Genomic DNA, 19,866 nt, shown 5'->3' with positions numbered 1-19,866 from the left:
AGTGTGACTCCCAGAACTAGTAGAAACTTCCTGCCCCATAGGTTTTAGCTGCTAACTCTGACACTGAGCTGAGGGCTCTTAGTATTGGCTGCTAGAGCTAGAAATCTTGATTTCCACCATCCTGAAAAGACACCATTTGTTGGCTGTGTTTTTTACTAATAGTTTACATTAGTTATCTAAGGAGGAAACTTTCGTGTATCCCACAGTAAATGTGTCTTTGAGATATCCATGGTCAGCCTTGATCCCATAGTTGTCCTGACTCCTCTCTAACTTGGTTTTCAGTCTTTAGCTACTTGTTACTTGAATTCCAAGGGATTGAGGAGGAATGCTGGCCTTTCTGTCGTTCTTGACCTTTCTTGTGGGATGGAGGGACTGCATATATGCTATGTGAAGCTGCAGTGAACCCATACCTTACTGTGCAATCTTCACTTCCTGCTCTGTTAGAAGGAACCATGGCTATGTAAAGTAATCTTTCTTTCATATTTTATGTTCTGACATCATGAATACTGACAGTACTGCTCTGGGAATCATTTAGTTAGATTGAACGGTCTTTCTGCTGTTTCAGCATTGACAAGTTGCAAAATTTTTAATGATTACTTAATATTACAAACACATTCCAGTAACAAATCCATTAGCAGATCTAAAAATCAAAAGAGATGCTTGGAATTCAGAAGTAGAATCAATCTAAAATTTTAATGTATTGCTCTTTCATAGCATTTTCATCTGTGGATAGCAATTCTGTACATAATCATTGCCATCCACAGTGCTGGAACACTGATACAGAGGCTGACAGGAAGATGTAGTCAGATGAACCCTTGGTCATTTGTTTAATCCCAGGGGACTGCAGCTATCTCATAACAGTGTTTTATCCTTTATGTTCTTAGACATGGCAGTACATCTGACACCAAAGCCAGTAAAGAGACAGTGAATATATGAAGAAAAAGTAAAAGCATACAGTGAGAAATCTTTGCTGAGTAAAAAATGCATTGCCTGCTTTTTAGATCTAAATGGGTGCTTTAGCACATTTTATACATGACTTCTCACATTAGAGTACAGGAATTATTCTTTCAAATGCAATAAAGATAATTTAGATAGCTGATTTCCCAGCTTTTTTATGCTGTTGAGTGTGTAAAGCATCTAACTAGTTCAAATACCACTGGTGGATACAAATGAATGATATAGGGCAATTATAAGAGGTGTTTTTAAGGAAGATGATGTGTTAAGTGTGTTTCCATCACCTTTTGGATATTTTTATTTTGAATACTTTTGTAGATTAACTGCAGTACATAACATTTATATTTAAGATTTTATCAGAAGTGAAGTTTTATTTTGATTAATACATATGATATTTAAAATATTGGGTGACTTCCAAATAATTCTTGTTTTTAAATTTGAGAGCTTCTAGCAAATGTCAAGTGTTAATCTTAGGCCTGCTCTTAAATTCTAATCAGCTAAGAGCATAATTGTTCAGTGAAGTAAATTATCTTCTTAAATGCAGTGGCTGCTTAGAGAACTGGTGGGAAGGAGGTTCCAGAATTGGTGGCCATGTGCTCCAAAATGCAAGGAAGCACTCTGCATACTGAAGATGCAATTAGTCACCCTCCCTTTGAAGAGACGAGGGTAACTTTTGTGCCCTGGTGCCTGGAGTATTTTTGAAGTTAGTGGGACTCCTTCCAGTGAGTGCCAGGATTTTAAATTATGTCATGCAGTGGATGGCTGTTGACATTTGGAGGAGAATGGAGCACTGCCGCTGAGTGCTCAACATTTTAAAAACTTTTGAGCCAATTTGTTGTGATTCTCTTTGTAGGTTACAACTTTTCTGGAGCCTGGACTTTTTGTGCATGTGTTGTTTCTGTGTGCCACCCTTTAGGAGCTGGCTGCATAAATATGGAGTCAAGGAGAGTCTTGTCCCTTGAAAGCAATTGGTGAAGGCTGATGGATACAGCTGAGTTTTTATAAGGCCCCATCCCCTGATATGCAGTTGTAGGTAAAAGATGACTCCAGAATCACGGTGGATTAGGGAAAAAAATGGTTTTTCTTAATTTTTAGGTACCTCTGGAAATCTGGTCTACGTGCACTTGGCTAGCTTTCAGCAGGATCTGTTGTACTTGACTGGTTCCTTGGATGCCTTGAATAACATCTGAAGTAAAAGATCTAAGATTTCTCAAGGGAAAGTGAAACGTGGGGCTGTGAATGTGTTGTCACTATTTAAATAGTCATTAGGCCAGATTTTGCTGGATTCACAGATGCCCAACCAGTCTTCCATATTCATGAACACTCTTCATCTGCTTTGACAAATGGTGCTATTTGAGAATTGAGCTTTCATCTTTTTGTTTCTTTTTAACCAGTTCACCTTGGGTTCAGAAATTCTGAGGTTGGTGAATCCAGAAGAAGCTCCAGGTGAATTTGGCAATTTAATTTTTATCTTCAGCTGGAGTGTTATTCAGTAAAAATCAGTAATGTAGATTTTACTCCTATTTTCTGTACATTTTCTGCTGGTTTAGAATATAATGACTTTTTCTGTGGAACAGGATTTTGAGTTACCTTCCTGCCAGCTCCTACAGAATTTCCCAGTATCCTCTTCTGTATTCATAAAATTTAGAGCCTAGTTTATCACCTGGTGGAGAGCAGGAGGAAAAGCATGTAGTTCTTTACTGTTGCGGGAGACAAGGCAAAAATATTTAGTACAGGTTCTAAATCATGCTTTGAATAAAACATCATACTTCTCAAAAAAACATTTACAGTATTTCCTCAAGTAAAAACAACAGTATTAGTGACTGTGCCAACGCTCAGCATTTACAACTCCCATGCTAACATTGTCAGTGTGCACTACTGAATTAAATTTAAAAAGTGCAGCAAATCTACCTGACCACTAAATGGCACTATTTCCTTTTCAGAGCCAAAACCAGAGAAAAGGTGTTTAAATCAAAGTTGAGGTATAATATGCAAATGTGTATTTTCTTGTTATCTAGTCTCCAAATTGTTGTTTGTCACTAAAAGAAAACTGACTTATTTGTTCATTCTTTGCTTTGCATTTGGTATGACTGGTATAATCTGAACAGAAGCTGATGAATTTGTAATGGCTTGGCTTTAGCTGTTGCATTGCTTCAAAGGTTTGTATGATTGCCTTCTGTGGAGAACTTCACCCATAACATGAAGAGAAGCAACTGAATTTCTTTGCAAGTTAAATTTTTGTTAGATACACGTTAGGAATTTGAATTACTTTTCTTTGGTAAATTTTTTTCTTTTGGTGTTTAATGAGGTAGGAGCAAATCTAATACAGGCCTAGGTGGACACCGCTGAATTCTGGTTATTCTGTTTGCAGCATGAGTCTGTATGAATGACCACCTGTGGTGGTCTGCTCTCAGGTTTTTCAGACATTTTCATGCCAGTATATGGTCAGTTAACAGACATCTGCATGTTATTACCTATGCAGAGGAAAATATTTTTTGAAGAAATTAACCCCATATAGTTTTATATCTCATTTTCTGATACGTGATTCTTCTTTCTTTCCATTGAGTTCTGTGGGACTGCAGTGTAAGTATCAGTATCAGATTTAAAAATTAGGGCTAGGGCAAAATGGTTTGGATAACTTTCCAAAAGAAAACAGCCTCCAGAATGCTTCTATATTTGCTAATGCTATTTTGTTTGCCATGACTGCTTGTATAATAAAAAACACTGGCTTAAAGGTTGGTACAACTGGAGCATCTATCTCACATCCTTGAAGCGTTATGTGGAACAACCAACTTTTGTGACTCTAACAGATGGAGACCTCAGTTCGTCAAGTCCAACCTCTCAAACAGCAAGGTGATTATACTTTGCCAAGTTGTGCTATGCAACTTTGAAATATGTACTTGACAAACACACATCTTAGTTTTAATCTTAATTTAAACATGACTGTAGACAGACAGTCACCAATTTTGTTCAGTGTATGGGTTTTTCTTCCCCAATAATTTAATTGCTTTTAATGCTTTAGTTTGACTTCTGCTTATTTAGGACGGTCTGGAATTTTCACCTGTACAGGATCACACACAGGGTAGTGTATCTTTCAGTCGTCTTTTTGAGAAGTTGAAATGGTAACTGAGTTGAGCCCAACTTCAGTGACTTCAAAGTCACCGATTCCATGTTTGTATAGCCAGTGCTTATGTTGGACATTTTTGCACTGGCAGCACGCTGAGTTGCTGGTTTGCTGAACCAAAACTGCACTTCAGAGGCGTAGTGGTGGTCTGTATTCTTTCTTTCTAGGGCTGTAATCTTGCACTGGACTCCATTTAAACAGTGTTTGTTATTATCATCGGGTTTAATGGCTCCTCAAGATTGCTGAGCTTGTCTCACATTCATGTCATTTTGATCCCAACCATTTTTGCCAAGCACAATCTACTCCTATTTCAGTTCATTTGTCTTTAAGGTAGAATATCATGCTCTCAAAACTTGGTTGGATTCAAGCCCTCGTGAAATTGGTTTTTTTTTAGAATACTTGAAACTTTCAGAGAAAGTTGCCTATATATTACTTGTCATATGCTTTATCTGCAGCATAGATATATGTCTAGAAGTCTGTATTTCTGAAAATCAGTTGGAAAAATTATGCTGTTATTTTGACCATTAATTGGAAGGACTCCTCACATCATTTACCCACCTGGCATAGCAGTGACCTGTACTCTTCAAAGTTTTGCATCAGGACTATAATATTGAACTTTTGGAAGAACCATAGGATGTGCCTGTGCCACATGTCAGATCAGATGATCCAAGTAGTTTCATTTGGCCTTGAAATTTAATAAATCATATGCAGTAAATACAAAGCATATCAAAATCTGCAAACTGTGCAAATGGGTGGACTTCTAAAACTGCAGGTACATCAAATAGGATTCCCTTTCCCAGTTTTCTTTGTGGCATGGGAGGTATTGTATAATTCCACAACTGCCACTAACCTTTCTTGTCACCTAGCCGACTTGTGAACATGATTTCCCTGGTATTGCATGAAAAGCCGTGTGAACAGCCTAGGAAATTGCTGTACTGATTTTCTTCTGGAGTTCATCTTTTGCTTGATGTTGCAATGCATCTGTGAAAAACCTTCACTTGGCAGCCCTTTGAGCATCCATGTGCTCTTCCTTCACACCCAGGTTTAGTGGATGCCTGCCATAGGTACCCACAGGAGGAAGGTGTAGTGTATTCTGTCTTACCCTATCGTTTAACCTGCTCTTCCTAAAAGCCTCACCATTTCCCCTCTTGGTTCAGAGGTCTGTCACTAGGTGCTTGTGCCAGCCCGTCCCTTTGCCGTGGGACTGTTGAGGGTGGGTGATGACCTACCCGCCTTCCTCATCTCTCCCCTGCTTTGTGGTTACACTGGAGCAGTCAGCTGGAGCAGTAGCTAGCTGCTTGCTTATGCCTGCTGGTTTGCAGGATTGGTAAATGACTGCAGAGACACTTGGGCTGAATTTGCTTTCTTGTATGAATGTATCACCTTAAAGAGAGCAAAGGTATAAAATAAATGGCTTGCATTTTATAATAAATACAGAAAATATCTTCCCTGGGAAAAGAGTGAGATCTTCTTTGTTATGGATCCTCTGTTTGTTTCAATGTCTGGTGTACATTTCTAATATTTTGTATATGAGTGATTTCTGTGAAGGCAGGAATGAGTCTGGAATGGATGTTACCAATGTGCTGCTGTAGGGACTGATCACTGAGTTGCTTGTCACTGGGGTTGATGAGGGCTGTTATTCTGAAGCTGAAAAGATGCACAGCTCTACTGGCAGCTGTACCTGGTGCTCCTGCTAGTGACTGCCAGCACGGCTGTAACAGAAAGCCAGATAGCCTCATACTTTTGCAAAACAAAAATACCTTGTGTAATTTCCCTGGTAAACTCTTAGAATCTGCAGGGAAACCTGATGTTGTGATTTTATTTAATAATTTCTCTTGGGAAACTGTACTTAAGGAGGTTTACCTGTGTATTAATTGCTTAAGTAAATTTCCTGTGACAACAGCCATTCAGTACAAACCACAATAAATTAATCTTGCTTGCCTGTCAGTCTTTATTTCAGCTAGGCCAAGAATAATAGTTAAAGCCAGGAGACTGTGCTCCTGAAAACACTTGCTATTGAGTTTTGACAGTTTTACTTGCAGTGAGTGACAGTCGAGGATATTGTTGTTAGAGTAGTCATTCCTTCAGGGGATTGTATTATGCCTACAGAAATGCCCTGCAGGCCTTTTTATATTCCTTCTTTTAAGATGCCAGTGTCATAGTCACTCCTTTTTCTCTCCTTTTCTTGAAGGCATCACAGAACGTAAATAGAAGCCCAAATGTGATCAAAAGCAGAACTAAAACTATTATTTTTCTCTTGGCTGAAAAAGGAACTTTGAGGCAGATGGCTCTTGCAGCTGGTGGCATCCATGTTGGGATTTCCTCCATGTCCTGTAGGAAGAGAGACAAAGGTTTCCCAGTTTCTGGTACCTTACGGCTATTACCAGGGCATGGCCTTATGCTTGCACCTGAAACTGGCACTTTCAGTACTACCTTTTCCATTCTTACTGGAAAACTGGAGTTCTGGGCTATTCTGTTTCCTTCCATCACCCAGGACCTGTGGTGTTTTTCTTTCTTATTACCCAGTGAGGCAGCCTTGCCAAGAATGTCAAAGGCTACCAGAAGGGAAGTTCTGGGTGAGCCTTGTTTCCTCCATGAACCAACCTGCAGCTGTATTCTCTGGTAAATTAATTGAATGAATTTAACCAGTTGTCTTCGAAGCCTCTTTGGGAATAAACAGATGCACGTGTTTGGCCCACATGGTGATGAGCACCATGCATCCTAGACCAAATGACTAAGCCTCCACTTTTTATTCTAACAGATGTTCATACTGTTCATTCATGGGACTTCTGGAATTTGGCAGAATTAGAGATGATTGGTGGGATTCAGATCATTAGTCTTTCATTATCACCTTTCCCTCACACAGTTCTTATTCATGCTTGTGTCACAAAACAAGTCATAGACTAGAGGGCTAAAAATACAAGCCTGTGACATCATCCTGACTGATAGTGTTGTCAAAAGTTAATGAAAGTTAATCATCATTTTTGAAGTTCTGTTATTAACACTAAACCAATGCTTTTTGACCTTGAGAAGCGATATCTACCAACTGGATACAGAATGTGCCTTTATTTTTAAAGGTTGATTTTTCAATCCCTGTGTAGGCTTCTTGGAGCAATATTTTTGCTTTAAGTAGTTCACTGTGAATAAGAAAGTATCTCAGAAGGAGCCTCAAGCCCAAATAGATGTACTTCGAATGTTTTAGGTGTAGAGTAGTTACAACTGAAAAACTAACCCACTTAATTTTCTGTAAATGCAGTTACAGTTTCCCCTGGTCTTGCTGCAGTGATCCATCATTGCAGGAACTGCAACAAGGAATGGTTGGTCATGGAGAGGTCAACCAGGAGACCAGAGGTATGGAACAGGCTTTAAATAGCAACAAATGCAGCCTGTAAAAGAAATGGCTGGCTAAGTATCCAAAAGAAGTCTGAGAAAATCCAAAGTGGAAGTTGAAGGGGGAATTGTGCATTGTCTTCTCCAAGACTAAAACTGGGGGAGTCAGAGGAAACAAGCTGGTGGCAAGTTTAAAGTGGACGAATAGGAATATTTCTTCACATAACCTGTATTCGGCTTTGGAATTCTACAGGACGTTTTGGATGCTACAGGCTCATGCAAGAATACAAGTAACTGAACAAATTCATAAAATCCCTGAGTGATTAGAAAATACAGACACAATCACGTTGTAGAAGAAGGTCTGCAAGTCACTGTAAGCTGGGGGAGGCTGCTTGAGAAGACTGATCAGGAGTTAAGGTGCTACCCTGTGGCATCTTTCTGCCTCGGGAGAAACCAAACTGCAGTTGTTCTCTCAATACAGTGGCGTTAACACAAAATGTGCATCAAGTGGATTATCAGTTTTGTCATTACCTATGTGATTATTTTAGGAATTGGGGTTTCCGTCACTTAACATGTCTGTAGGGTTGGTCCTTAAGTGATCAGGGCATACCCTTTCATTCAGCATTCCATTATGCATGAACATTGAAAAATTACAGTTTAATTTCTTATGCATGGAGTACAAGGCACCAGACCCAAATTTCACTGGTGGCTCTTACAGTATTTAGCACAGTGTCTTGTGTCAACAAACAGGATACAAAAGCAAGGGTGCAGATAATCACTGCAGAGCTGCTGGTGTGTGAGAGGAATTCCCCGACTCCTGCTTAATGCTGCGTTTTGTACCCTTCATGTTTGTGTGCCAATGCAGGTAGCACAAAGCAGATATGTGTGTGCAGCCTTTGTATAAAAGAGCAATGAAACATAAGAACCTGATAGAAAGTAATTCATTTGCCCATAATGGGCCTGTAATTGTTGCTATTACAAAATTTCTGATTGTGACTATGTTGTGTTTAAGAACCAGGCCTGTGGTTTTATTGCAAAATTATTACAGCAAACCCATTGGGGCCTGTGAGCATATACGCTCATTCTCTTAACTATTCACTTGGCCAATATTGTGAAATGCAGCTGTTTCTAAGGAACAAGAGGCCCTAGAATAACTGTTGAACTAATAAAAAAATAGAGATCCATTTAGTTTCCTTTTTTCTCCAAAGACCATCATCAAATCTAGGATCAAGCAGCAGGAAAATTAGGCCTTTGTATTATTATTTTTTAATACTGAGCTTTTTTTTTAATATAAGTGGGTGAGCAAAAATAGCTTTCACATAAAGTACCTTGACCTTTTGTGTTGCTTTAAAGTGACTGAAAGCCTCCTTGGGCTTTAGGGTTTAATAACAAACTAATAAAAGACTTCATTGTGTTTCTGGGTTGAAAAAGGTATGGAACTGAATTCATACACTAGATTTTGCTGTAGTGTTTCATGCAGGTGATGTTTGGGGTTGATGGAGAGACAAATCAGAATGCAGGTTCTTTCCTGAGCCCTCTGAGTGGCCCAGGACTATCAGAGGCCATATCTGTGCAGTCAGGAAGGGATTAACATGGTTGTTAGTCACAGTTCTTCCTGGACGTACCAGAATTAGTAGACTGGATTTCAAGATCCTCTCTTACATGCTTTTTCTAATGTCAGCAGGTTCTTTCCTGGCAAAATAACTTGAGTTGCATGTTGTAAATGTTATTTTTCTTTCCTCAACTCTTCACTTGTTCTAATATACTAAAGGAATTGACAGTGTATCCACTCTTCCTGGTTGGTTGGTTGGTTGGTTGGTTGGTGTGTTTGTGGTTTGGGTTTAGTTTGTTTGTTTTAGCAAAAACTCTGTTTTAAGTTAACAGTTCTTTGTCCTGAATTTCCCTTGCCTGAAGAACTTGTATAGGGGTGACATATTTTGCAGCTCTTTCTTGTCCTTTGCTCAGAGCAGTTCAGAGGGTGACTCCTTTCCTGAGCCTTTTCATGGCAGAGAGGTATTTAGGAAACCATGTGCCAAAATGTTCTCAGTGCCTGCAATGAGAATTGGTGTTCCAGAGTTATAACGTCTGGCCTTTGGTAGTAAAAGGGATATGGGATTGGATACTTGGGATCCAGATGTTGCTCCCTCATGCCCTAATCACCTGTCTCCTAGAGTGGCAGCTGACTGATTTTTCAGGGTAAAGCATTTTGTGCCTTCCATGCTCCTGGGTGGTTGCCTAGTTTTTTTATGAAAGCAGAAGGATTTTTGGTATAAAACAGCTTCTGTTTCCAGATTTGATCTGTCTCTTGAGTGATGAAAGCTGGTAATTTAAAATTTCGTAGGCATAAATGTAAATACGTTGGATTATCAGGATAAGTTCCCAGCTTTCTTAAATCCAGAAATACTTCACTGTTTTCATGTCCCTGTATTGTGATTCCCTTATGCTTCATTTCGCACTGCATATGAACATTTCCCTTCTGTTTTCTCTAAGCAGGTAGTACTGGCTGCCATGTTCATCTTGCATCTTGTGTCAAGGGAGACTTTTTTGATAGCAAGCAATGATAACCAGATTTTCTTTCTTCTCAATTAAAAAAAAAAAGAGGAGGGGGGGAAAGTGTGTACAATTAAGTGTTTGAAATAGATGATGTAAATGACATCCCTAGAGCTTTAAAATCTTTTTATTCTCTGGAGAAACACATTCTATTCAGTAGCTGTTGAAGGTTTCCTACTGTCCTACTATTTAGGGAATTAAAAATTTTTTGCTGGTTGGTTCAAAGTAGAAGAAAAATGTTTAATTAGTCATTCTCACAGTTCTTGAAAGAAACAGCAAAGAAAAAAAAAACAACCTAATGTTTTTCTTCTCCAGATGTAAAGATCTGTTTTGATAGTGAATGATGTTCTGGGACTGCCTAAACCAGCTAGGGTAAATCCAAGCCAGCACTCCTAGTGATAAATATATGGGGTACTTTAAAACACTTGGCCATGGAAGAAAACAAGCTGCATGCATCATTAAACTGAAGGATCTGGGGAGAAACCGTGCAGCTTCAAAAGTAGTACAGATCTTTTATAATAGTAGTCTATGAAGTTAAGACTGTTTGTTTTCCCTTTCTGTTGAGTTCTCATTTATGTGACTTCTAATTTGTAGGTAGTGTCTTTTGTTTCACTGACAAAAATGTGTCTCTTTAATGATAACACAGAGATGTTCCTCTGGTTGTGTTATTTCACTGCAACTATTAGCTTGTTCGTGTAATGGTTGAGTTGTGAATAAAGGACTGAAAAATACCTTCTCACTTGCATGCAAATTGCCTTTTTTTTTTTGTTTGTTTTCTGAAGGTATTCAGTGTAGAATACATTCTGAGATACTAAAAGTTAGTTTCTTAGAGAAACTGCTACAGGTAGTATAAAATTGGCTGATTGTTCCCCTTGATGTTGATAACCTGTACAATTTTTTCCACCATTCTGCATATATGCATCAGGAATAATGTAGTAGGCAGAGACAGCTGATTACATTGATGGCTTTGCCAAACATTAACTCAGATGACAGAAAATTCTGCGTTCCTTACCAATTCATGTGGGAAGGCTAAATTGTTAAGTTCTTTCTGGATGTTAAGGAGCAAGTTTGACGCGTGAGGGGATTTATGATTAAAAGGAGTGATCCCTTAGAGTAATTGTTTTTCTGATGTTTATGGTATTTTGAGGATCAAACAGATTTCGATTCATGAAGAGTACAGCAAGTAGACATAATGATCCTTTTAGAGATAATGTAAGCCACTTGTAGATTAAAAAATGAAGTTGTAGAAATGAAGCTACACTTAAGAGTGGAATTTGGAATGTAAAACCCAAACAGTCTTAAGTAAAACAATGGCCATCCCCATTGGTGTTAAAGTTGAGAGTCCATTCAAGCACGTTCTTATTATTTTAATGCAAGTTATGGACAGATAGTAATAGTGTACACTCCAGTTGGTGAAAATTACTTTCTGCTGTGCCATCGCTATTTCATGACATTTCAGTTAATTATACTGTCCCATAATGACTTATGACTGTGCACAGAGAGTTGAGATAAAAAGAAGGAATGTAGTGATTTTCAAAAGCAAAACCGAAGAGTATTGCTGTCTAGAATGGGGGACAGTACAATCCATGAGCTCCAATCACTGGATGACCACTGGGTTTGTCTTCAGCTGTAAATTAGGGGATTATACAACTCCTGTAGAGCATTAATTATGGAAAAAACCAATTTCACAATTTAATTCATTCATGAGATTTCTGTTAAGAGTGGGAAACTTGGAGAGTCTTCTTTGTTACTCATAATTCCCTCTTTTATCTTTCTTTGTAACTGCTCTGATGGACAGTGCCTGATCTAGGGCAAACCATCCCCTGTGATGCTTGTCAGCAGACGTTTTATGAGTTCTAAAGTAATAACTTGATATTCTAGTGGTGAGACAGGTCTTCTGAAGAAAAATATGTATTTGCTTAATCCTTTATGCTCCCCGTTTTATCAGTGTTTCTGGTCAAAATTCAGGTGCTAAATATCAGTGGTGCACTATGACAAGCCTATTTTTTTGCAATTCTTTGAATGTAAATAAAGAGACAAAGACATAAATGTTCTTATTTGCACATGCTCAGTCGCTGGTTGTAATGGGAAAATACTGTTTTGTAAATTACTTGGTGCCTACCAAGCAGAATCGTGCTAGTAGATGGTCTGTTGGTTGTACGTAATATAGTAGGATGTAAAATCACGTAAAATTCCATTTTTTCTTATGTTGTCTTTTCAGTTCGATGTATTTTGCATTAGTTTCATCTTAATCTGTTGTGCATCAAGCTATAACATAAATCCTACTTGCATGCCTGTAGTCAATATAGCAAGTTCTTTTTGTGTATGACCATCTTTTGGAGCTGTGGGTCTATGATAGTGACAAAGTATTGAGTAATGCTGGTTCCAAAGAAAAAAGGAAGGTAAGGCTTCAATACTGGGCATCTTAGGTGGCTTAGTCACTTAGCACAGTGTGCACATTAATATTTAAGATACAAGCATAAATAATGCTGTACAACATCAGATGAATTAAATGCAATTACAAGCACTCCCTGAAAGGTTTCCTTCCTGGCAGAGCTGCCTGTGCTCCAGCCATTTGTGCTGAATGGCTCAGAGCTGCTCAGAAAGCAAAAAAAAGACCTTTGCAGAAATATCCAGCCCCAACCTGACCTGTTCCTGTTAGTGATTCTGTTCAGGGTGTTTGTGGAGCACCAGCATGTCCTGTTGGTGTGTGCTGAGTTCAGGCTGAAGGTAATTCGTGCCCTCAGGGTAAAATGGCACAATCAGCTGTTCTTGACCCAGTCAGGTCAATATGGGTGAAGTTTTACTCCAGTAAAACTTTTGCTTGTTTTGTAAGGGGAGCATAGGCTATGCCAAAGGTATGTTGTCTGTGGGCAATAAGGAACCACATGATTGTGGGGAACGGATTAATAGTAAATAAATGTCACAGTTCAACGTTCCCAGCTGTACCAGTCTTGCATAAATGTATGTACTTGTGAAATGTCTTCTTTCTGGTTTTGAATTGCTGGGAATTTGCTGCAGTCATTCTGGTTTTACAGGCTATATTATTGGATCTCTGGGTGTGTGTTCACTCTATGAAATAGTTCTGTATGTTATAAAATACTGTGTGTCTTTCTGCTTAAACATAGGCCACCACATTTCTTTTTGCTTATGTATAATACATTAAAGTACCAAATGTAAGAAAAGAAACTGTCATGCTTTGTTCAATGAAACTAACTCCTATTTCCAACTTTTATTTGTTTCAGAAAGGGTATACCTTGGCTGTGAAGGGAATCTATAGCTTCAAAATCAGTAGGGGTGGTCACTGCTAGAAGCTGAATGACTAGTGACACTTAAAATTTGGAATTTAAGAATGTTTATGACTTGTAACATATATAATTATCTGTTCAGAGGCCAGAAACTTTTGGATATTCATTTATTCGTGCTAATTGAGCCAATTGCTCAGCTCAAATGCATGATCATACTTCTAGCTCTAAATGCTAAGTTGTAACATTCAGCACAGTAATCCAGATACAATTTTTATTAAAAGAAAGCATGATTCAATATATCAGATATCACTTCTAGACCATTTGAATTTGGCCTTTTTGGAGTAAAGTGAGTCATTAGAGTTAAAGGTGATAAATAAATCACTAATTAGATTATCTTAAATGTATTTTCTTACAAAGTCTGAAATTTTTGAAGGTGAGAGTTTTGCCTGGAAACCACCCATTATTTTCACCTTTATTTTCAGTTTGTGATGAGGAAGTACTAAGAAGTGAATCATACTGTGATGTCATTTATGAAATATAAGTCCTTTTAGGACTCAGACACAGCAATGAGCTAGAGCAGACTGGCAGAGGTCTTGTGCTAGGTAAAACTTAGTGAATGTTCAGTCACTGGTGAAAGAAGTGCGAAATAAGCATGTTAGGAAATGTCCAAAACAGTGCCATTTTCATTGCATGTGACCACAGTGAAACCTGATTAGTTATTTGCATTTCTGTTTATCAGAGTACAAATCAATTTTTTTTCCCCCTGTCAAGTGTAAACTGAATTCACTGTTTAACACCGATGCTTTTTTATCTTTGCAGTGTGCCGGGAAGACTCATACCAGTCAATAGTGTCATGTGCTGCTGTAGTACTTACCCCTGTAGAGACAACAGTGGATACAAGGAAAAAAGAACAGATGATAATGCCCGATGTGTCCAAACAGTGAGTTATTCAAATAACATGATCTTTTACAAGTACAATTTAAACACCAGGCCAGTTTCCTTCTCATGAATATGCATATGCACCCTCCTTTCTCTTTCATCAGAGCTTTCATAGGTGTTTCCAAAAGTAGAAACTGGCCTGAGGCTAAACTGCTGCTTTTGTTCATTAGCCTACACTTTTTCCCAGGACTTTTGGTAATTACATATATAGAGGGAATGGGCCTTTATATGCCAAGAAACTGACTTTTTAAAAGGTTTGATAAGGTGATTCTTTTTGTTTAAATAGTCCTTTCATTCTTGCACGTTGATTTTTATAAATAAGGTGATTTGTAAATGCTCAGCTCATCTGATATATTTCAGTATTTTCCAGTGTCCATTTTACCTCTGATGCTAGATATAATGGGATCTTCATAAGTGTGGTAGTGTGTTCTTCCAGGGAAATTCTGTCTACTTAGTTACAATGTATTTTGCGATCTTGCATTAGATGAAAATCATAACAACAGAGTGCGAAGTAATATTTGCCTTGCATTACTGGGCAGGATGGTTATTTCTTAATGACTGAGCCCTTAGAGAATAAAAGTAATTTTGTTTTCATGAAAAGAAGGAAAACACAATTTTAAGGCTTTATCACAAGACAAACTTGAGGTCTGTGACTTTTAAAGTGTGGAAGGTATTAAAAAAACATGACAATGGGTAACATCATTCCTGTACTTACCATTTATGTTTCGTTTTCTTCTTCTCTTGGTCTGTACCAGTTTGGTTTTAGAATTGTCTGTGGAGTCCTTTGTGCTTTCATGCCTATTACTGTAAGAAAATTAAAACATCCCCAAAATCCCTGAAGCATCCAAAACACCAGTGGTGGATTAGAGTAGATTAGATGGGTTGTGATCTTGCTACAGATCTATGACTTAAGTCTGTATCTGGCTGTGGTATCTTTTTCAGTATCTTTTTCAATGGTGGTGTATTTTTCAATGTGGTGATAAACCCGTTTCATCTAGATGACCTGTACTTAAAATTTAACACTGTATGTTACCTATTGTCTAGGTATTACTGCAATGGCCTTATGTTTGACATACTGTGAGCATCTAATTGTTTTAGTGCTTCCATTGTGTGGCTTTCTGAATACCAGGAGATTGCAAAGGCAATGGGCTGTAAAATACTGTGCTGAAATCCAGGATAATCTTTCTGGTTAGTTCAAAGCAGCACAAAACATTTTTTCTTGTCCTCACTAAAAGGGAAACCTGCACTGTTGTTTGATTGGCATTTTCATCTACTATGATGAGATTCAGCATTTAATAATCTCTTATGAATTCAAAGTAGGAAGCTCTGATATCTGTTCAGCATGTGTTGAATGAAGCCACCTCCCGGATTTTTGGCATTGTTTGGGTTTGTATTTTTTTTTTACAACCTGATTAGTGTTATCTTCTAAGAACACAGTCATAACTTTTCCTAAGCACTCAGAGGTCTCAGAAACATGCTCTAATCTCTGCTACTCTTCCAATACTCATGTTTAAAAATACGACCTGTGGGTCTGGAATTCTTTCAACAAGAAACAAGGTTGTACTTAAACAGATTAAATGTATTTGAACTTCTCTGTATGAAACTGTATCAGTGTGTAAGTGTCTTTAAGCCAACATTTCTGTCAAATGTATTTGAAATTAAACAGAACCATCTTGCTGGAAAAAGTTTTCAACTGGAATTCGGTAAATTTTGTAGAAACCTTAAAAGTAAGGAAGTGAAAGCATACAGCTTCAAGAAAACCTCCAGCATTATGAATGAAACATCAGCATGCTGATCTTGCATTTCACCCTGTGCTTTCTACATGCCGATAGTTTTCTTCATATCCAGTAATGGAAGCGAAACATCCTAATTCCTCTAAGTCAGTGGACACTATCCCAGTGTCATTTGTGTCCAATGCAAATGTGCCGTTGGCATTTGTTGAATTCCACTGAGTGGAATGCAGAGTCCATGTATGGGTGGTCTGTGTATGTGTGGATTATAGTTATTGATACTCAGTTCATGTGGAAAACAACACTGATGTTTTGATTTTTATACTTATCTTTGTGTGCCTGTATGGTTTTGACTTGCATGTCCAAAAATTGTGCCTATCACAGAGGGCTGAGCAGTAGCCAGCCATTGAGGTCCTTTAGGGAGATGTTTCTGCCTTCAGTCCCTACAGGAACAGAGTATGTTTAGGATAACTAATGCTTTCTAAAACTGAGTAATAAAGTGTGTAATCCAAACCAGATAAAATAGATACTAATGATAATAAAATATTAAACACTTGCAAATAGCTAAAAATAATTATCTTGTATGCCACAGAAAAATTGCATCCAAGACATTCAGGACAAAAGAAGTTGTGAAGACTTAGTAGAAAAAATAGCTTTTCATGCTACTTGGATCATATTTGATTAATGATGTTATTTTGTTTTAGAGTCAAACTCTTTAGTGGCTTTAAATAATGTATTTTCTTAATGTAACTTTTTTGTAAGCAGTAAATGGTGGCAGAAGTGATAGCAGCAAATCTTAATGAGACTTTTAAGTGTCTGTGATTAGATCTTACCAGGATTGAAGGAGTAAAGGGCCAATTCCCCCCCCCCCCCCCCCGTATTTTTTTTTGGAAGCTCAAACCATTTCATCACGGAGTAATTTCATGGTGATACCCAGGTAATTACTGACTTATTGCTTGCACACTGGGCAAAATCCCTACCTCAGTTAGTCACCAGAAATGGATGTGGCAAGAGAAAGAGCATGCGTTTGTGTTTTTTGTCTTTCCACTTCACAACAGGCACTGAGGCAGAGAAATAGATGGTCGGTGGGAAGTTAGTGCAAAAACCAGGAAATGTGAGCTCTGCCTTATTTTGTCTTCTCAGGCCTCCACTTTGTCTAGGATGTTGCATTAGCTTTGTTTTATTTTGTAGAAATACATGACTTAAAAACCTCTTGCTGTCTTAATAGTTCAAGTTATCAAGGCCTCTTTGTGTTGCCATGGTGATACATCAGTCAGTTGTTCTCAAAGGTGCCCAGATGCTAAAACAATTGGAACATTTTGAACAGTGAATTCTGCTTACAGAGTCCTAATTTTAGTCCTTCCTATCTGAATTTGAATATAAATGAATCAGCTGCTGGCACAGAGCAATGGCATGAGGAATCCTCACCTCTATTTTAAGTTCCTAGGAGGCTTCATGGGAGGGGAAGCGTGGCCCAGGGAACTCTAAGTTATGCTTTAAATCAACTTAGCTTCAGCTTCACTGTGCAAACTCTTGGCTGAAAGGTCAGCCTACAAGGGACAGGGTGGAAAAACAAGTGTCTAAAGACACTCAAATCCCAGACCAGACAATGTTCTGCTGCTGTGTGGTGTTCATAGGTAAACATGGAAAACCATTTATGTGCTACTAGTGCATGAAAAACGTATAGTGGAATTGAGGTGCACCATTTTATATCAGATTTAAAGTTAAGCTGATAGTTGTGTATTTCAGTTGATGCATTTCTTTGGATGTGGCTGCCCTGCACTTCAGAATAGTGATGGCAACGTGCAACCTTCTGAGCTGCTTAATTACATGTGGTTTGTGCGTTAGTACTTCAGCTGCTGTCGTATTTCTGATTTTGATTTTTATTTAAAGATATTATTTGCTGTTAAAATGTTCTTAGAGCTACAGATCTTGTTATGTCATGAAGCAGACAGAGTAATTTGACAACTCTTTTTCATGTCAGAAATATTTTCCTGAGTTTTAGGAGAGATTTACAGATGAAGATAGTAGAAAAATGATAGGATGACTGGTCATGTTTTAAAACTGAAAGAAGGTAAATTTGGACTGGATCTAAGGAAGAAGGCTTTTACAGTGAGGGTGGTGAAACACTGGAACATGTTGCCCAGAGAGGCCATGGATTCCCCATCCTTGGAAACATTCAAGGGTTGTTGGGTGGAGTGCTGAGCAACCTGATCTAGTTGAAGGTGTCCCTGCTTATTGCAGACGGATTGGATAAGATGGCCTTTTAAGGTCCCTTCCAAATCGAATGTATTCTGTGATTTTATTTTATGATTTTGATTGTCAGACATCATTTGCCAGTTTTTCAGACTCTTAAGATCACGTCGGATTTTTTCTGGTAAATGCCTGAATAAGCCTATGGAATGAGTCTTTTCAATATTCTGTCTGTGCCAAAGCTGTTTCACTTGCACCTTGCAACTGTACTTACCTGAGCAAGATTCTTAAGTGTGAGTTCAAATACCTGAGAAAGCTTCTTGAGATCACAGCGGCTACTTGGGTGCTTGCTGATGGAAACAGGGTGCTAAGGCAGAGAATTACAGCTCTGATGCCATTCTGTACAGCACTGTTTAGTGCAGATGCTAACCCAGGACTTTGGTACTGATACATATTGGAATCTAGGAAGATTTTGGTGCATATATAGACTGAATTTATTAGCTGCAGTAAGCACATTCCAAAATTTAGGAGCTTTTTTCCCCTCTCTCAGGGTTTCAAGTTGTAGATGTATAATTGTTACATCAGAAGTCTGGTAATCCCTTTTGACTCTTGCAGCCTTGCCTAATTGCTTTCAAAAGAAGTTCAAACCAAGCTAATCATGTATTATGCTTCACTTATTCGGTTGTGGATTTTTTTTTCTTTTTTTTTTTTTTTTTTTCCCTTAAACTTTTTTTGCATTTTTGATGAATCCCAGGGAAGATTTTTTTTTCCCCTTGAAGCAACTGTGATGTTATTTTACCTCTGTAATTTTTGATGCTTCTGTTATGGTCCTTTTAATAAAAGATACCTCTACCTGAATTAAGGTGTAAACAAGGGGTTGAGGTGATACCAGCAATATGTGTACAAGCAGTTGCTGCTCCACAGTTTGCCAAAGTGGGTACCCTTGTCTGGATGCATCACCTGGAATGTGCCAGGCCACCGTGCCACTCCATCCTGTGCTTATCTCATGATAAAGTCCTTTTGTGGTCTTAAAATCACATTTGCCTGTCTCAGACACCCTTTAAGTCCTTACAGCCCCTCAGTGGTGAGGTGAAGTGTGGTCTCCAAAGCAGCCAGGCTGCCAGGCTGTGGTGTCCACATCACAATTCATGTCTGCTCTGGCTATCCTTTCAAACGGGCTTCTTTCAGCAGTGTGAAGCAGGAATGCTTTTCACACTTGTTTGGAAAGGAGGATAAATGATGGTTGTACTGTTCCTGTTTCTGGATGATTGGGACAATGATGTCACTCTTTGGATGAGAGAGCAGGGATATGCCCAGTGTTGCTCTGGAATGACCATATTTTGAAAACATCATCTCAGCTGAAAAACCTGGGAAATCAGCTGGATTGCAGTACTCTCCACCCCTACATTTTTGTGATAACAGGTAGGAAAGGTAGCATTTATATCCATTTCTTTAAAGCAGATACTTTGAAATGGAGTAAACATAAGCAATGTGTTTATGCTGTCAGTGGTCTGTTTTGCATTCTTTTATCTATTTTGCTAGTTAGTCTATTTAAGCTCTATTTAGTGACTTCAAGGGAAACTGAAAATTTCTATTTTCTGTGTTGCCTGTCACATGGTCTCCTTATACATCCTGTATTGCTTTTTGCACATAATGGGAAAATAAGTTATTTTGCTGTACTTATGTTCCTTTGAAACGGGAAACTTTCCAGAAAATAGTAAAAATACAGTATTTACACATCTTTTATTTTCTGCTAATTAGCTGAAACTCCTACCTGACATTGCCTCTTGTCTAGGCT

General features: G+C 38.3%; 1 protein-coding gene across 9 annotated transcripts in view; it reads left to right on the top strand.

The window, feature by feature from the left end:
* The window catches only part of CCSER1 (coiled-coil serine rich protein 1), a 628,091-nt gene that overhangs the window by 164,608 nt on the left and 443,617 nt on the right, over positions 1 to 19,866 (top strand). For all 9 annotated transcript variants that reach the window (XM_066186375.1, XM_066186374.1, XM_066186373.1 and 6 more), the window contains one exon: positions 14,026 to 14,146. In XM_066186375.1, coding sequence (XP_066042472.1) covers positions 14,026 to 14,146 — 121 coding nt within the window. The remainder of the gene's footprint in view (positions 1 to 14,025; positions 14,147 to 19,866) is intronic.

Source organism: Chamaea fasciata, unplaced genomic scaffold (assembly GCF_029207755.1).
Source record: "Chamaea fasciata isolate MVZ Bird 193981 ecotype frontalis unplaced genomic scaffold, bChaFas1.0.hap1 SCAF_6, whole genome shotgun sequence".
NCBI classification, from domain to species: Eukaryota; Metazoa; Chordata; class Aves; order Passeriformes; family Sylviidae; genus Chamaea; species Chamaea fasciata.
This window is presented reverse-complemented; position numbering and strand designations above follow the sequence as displayed.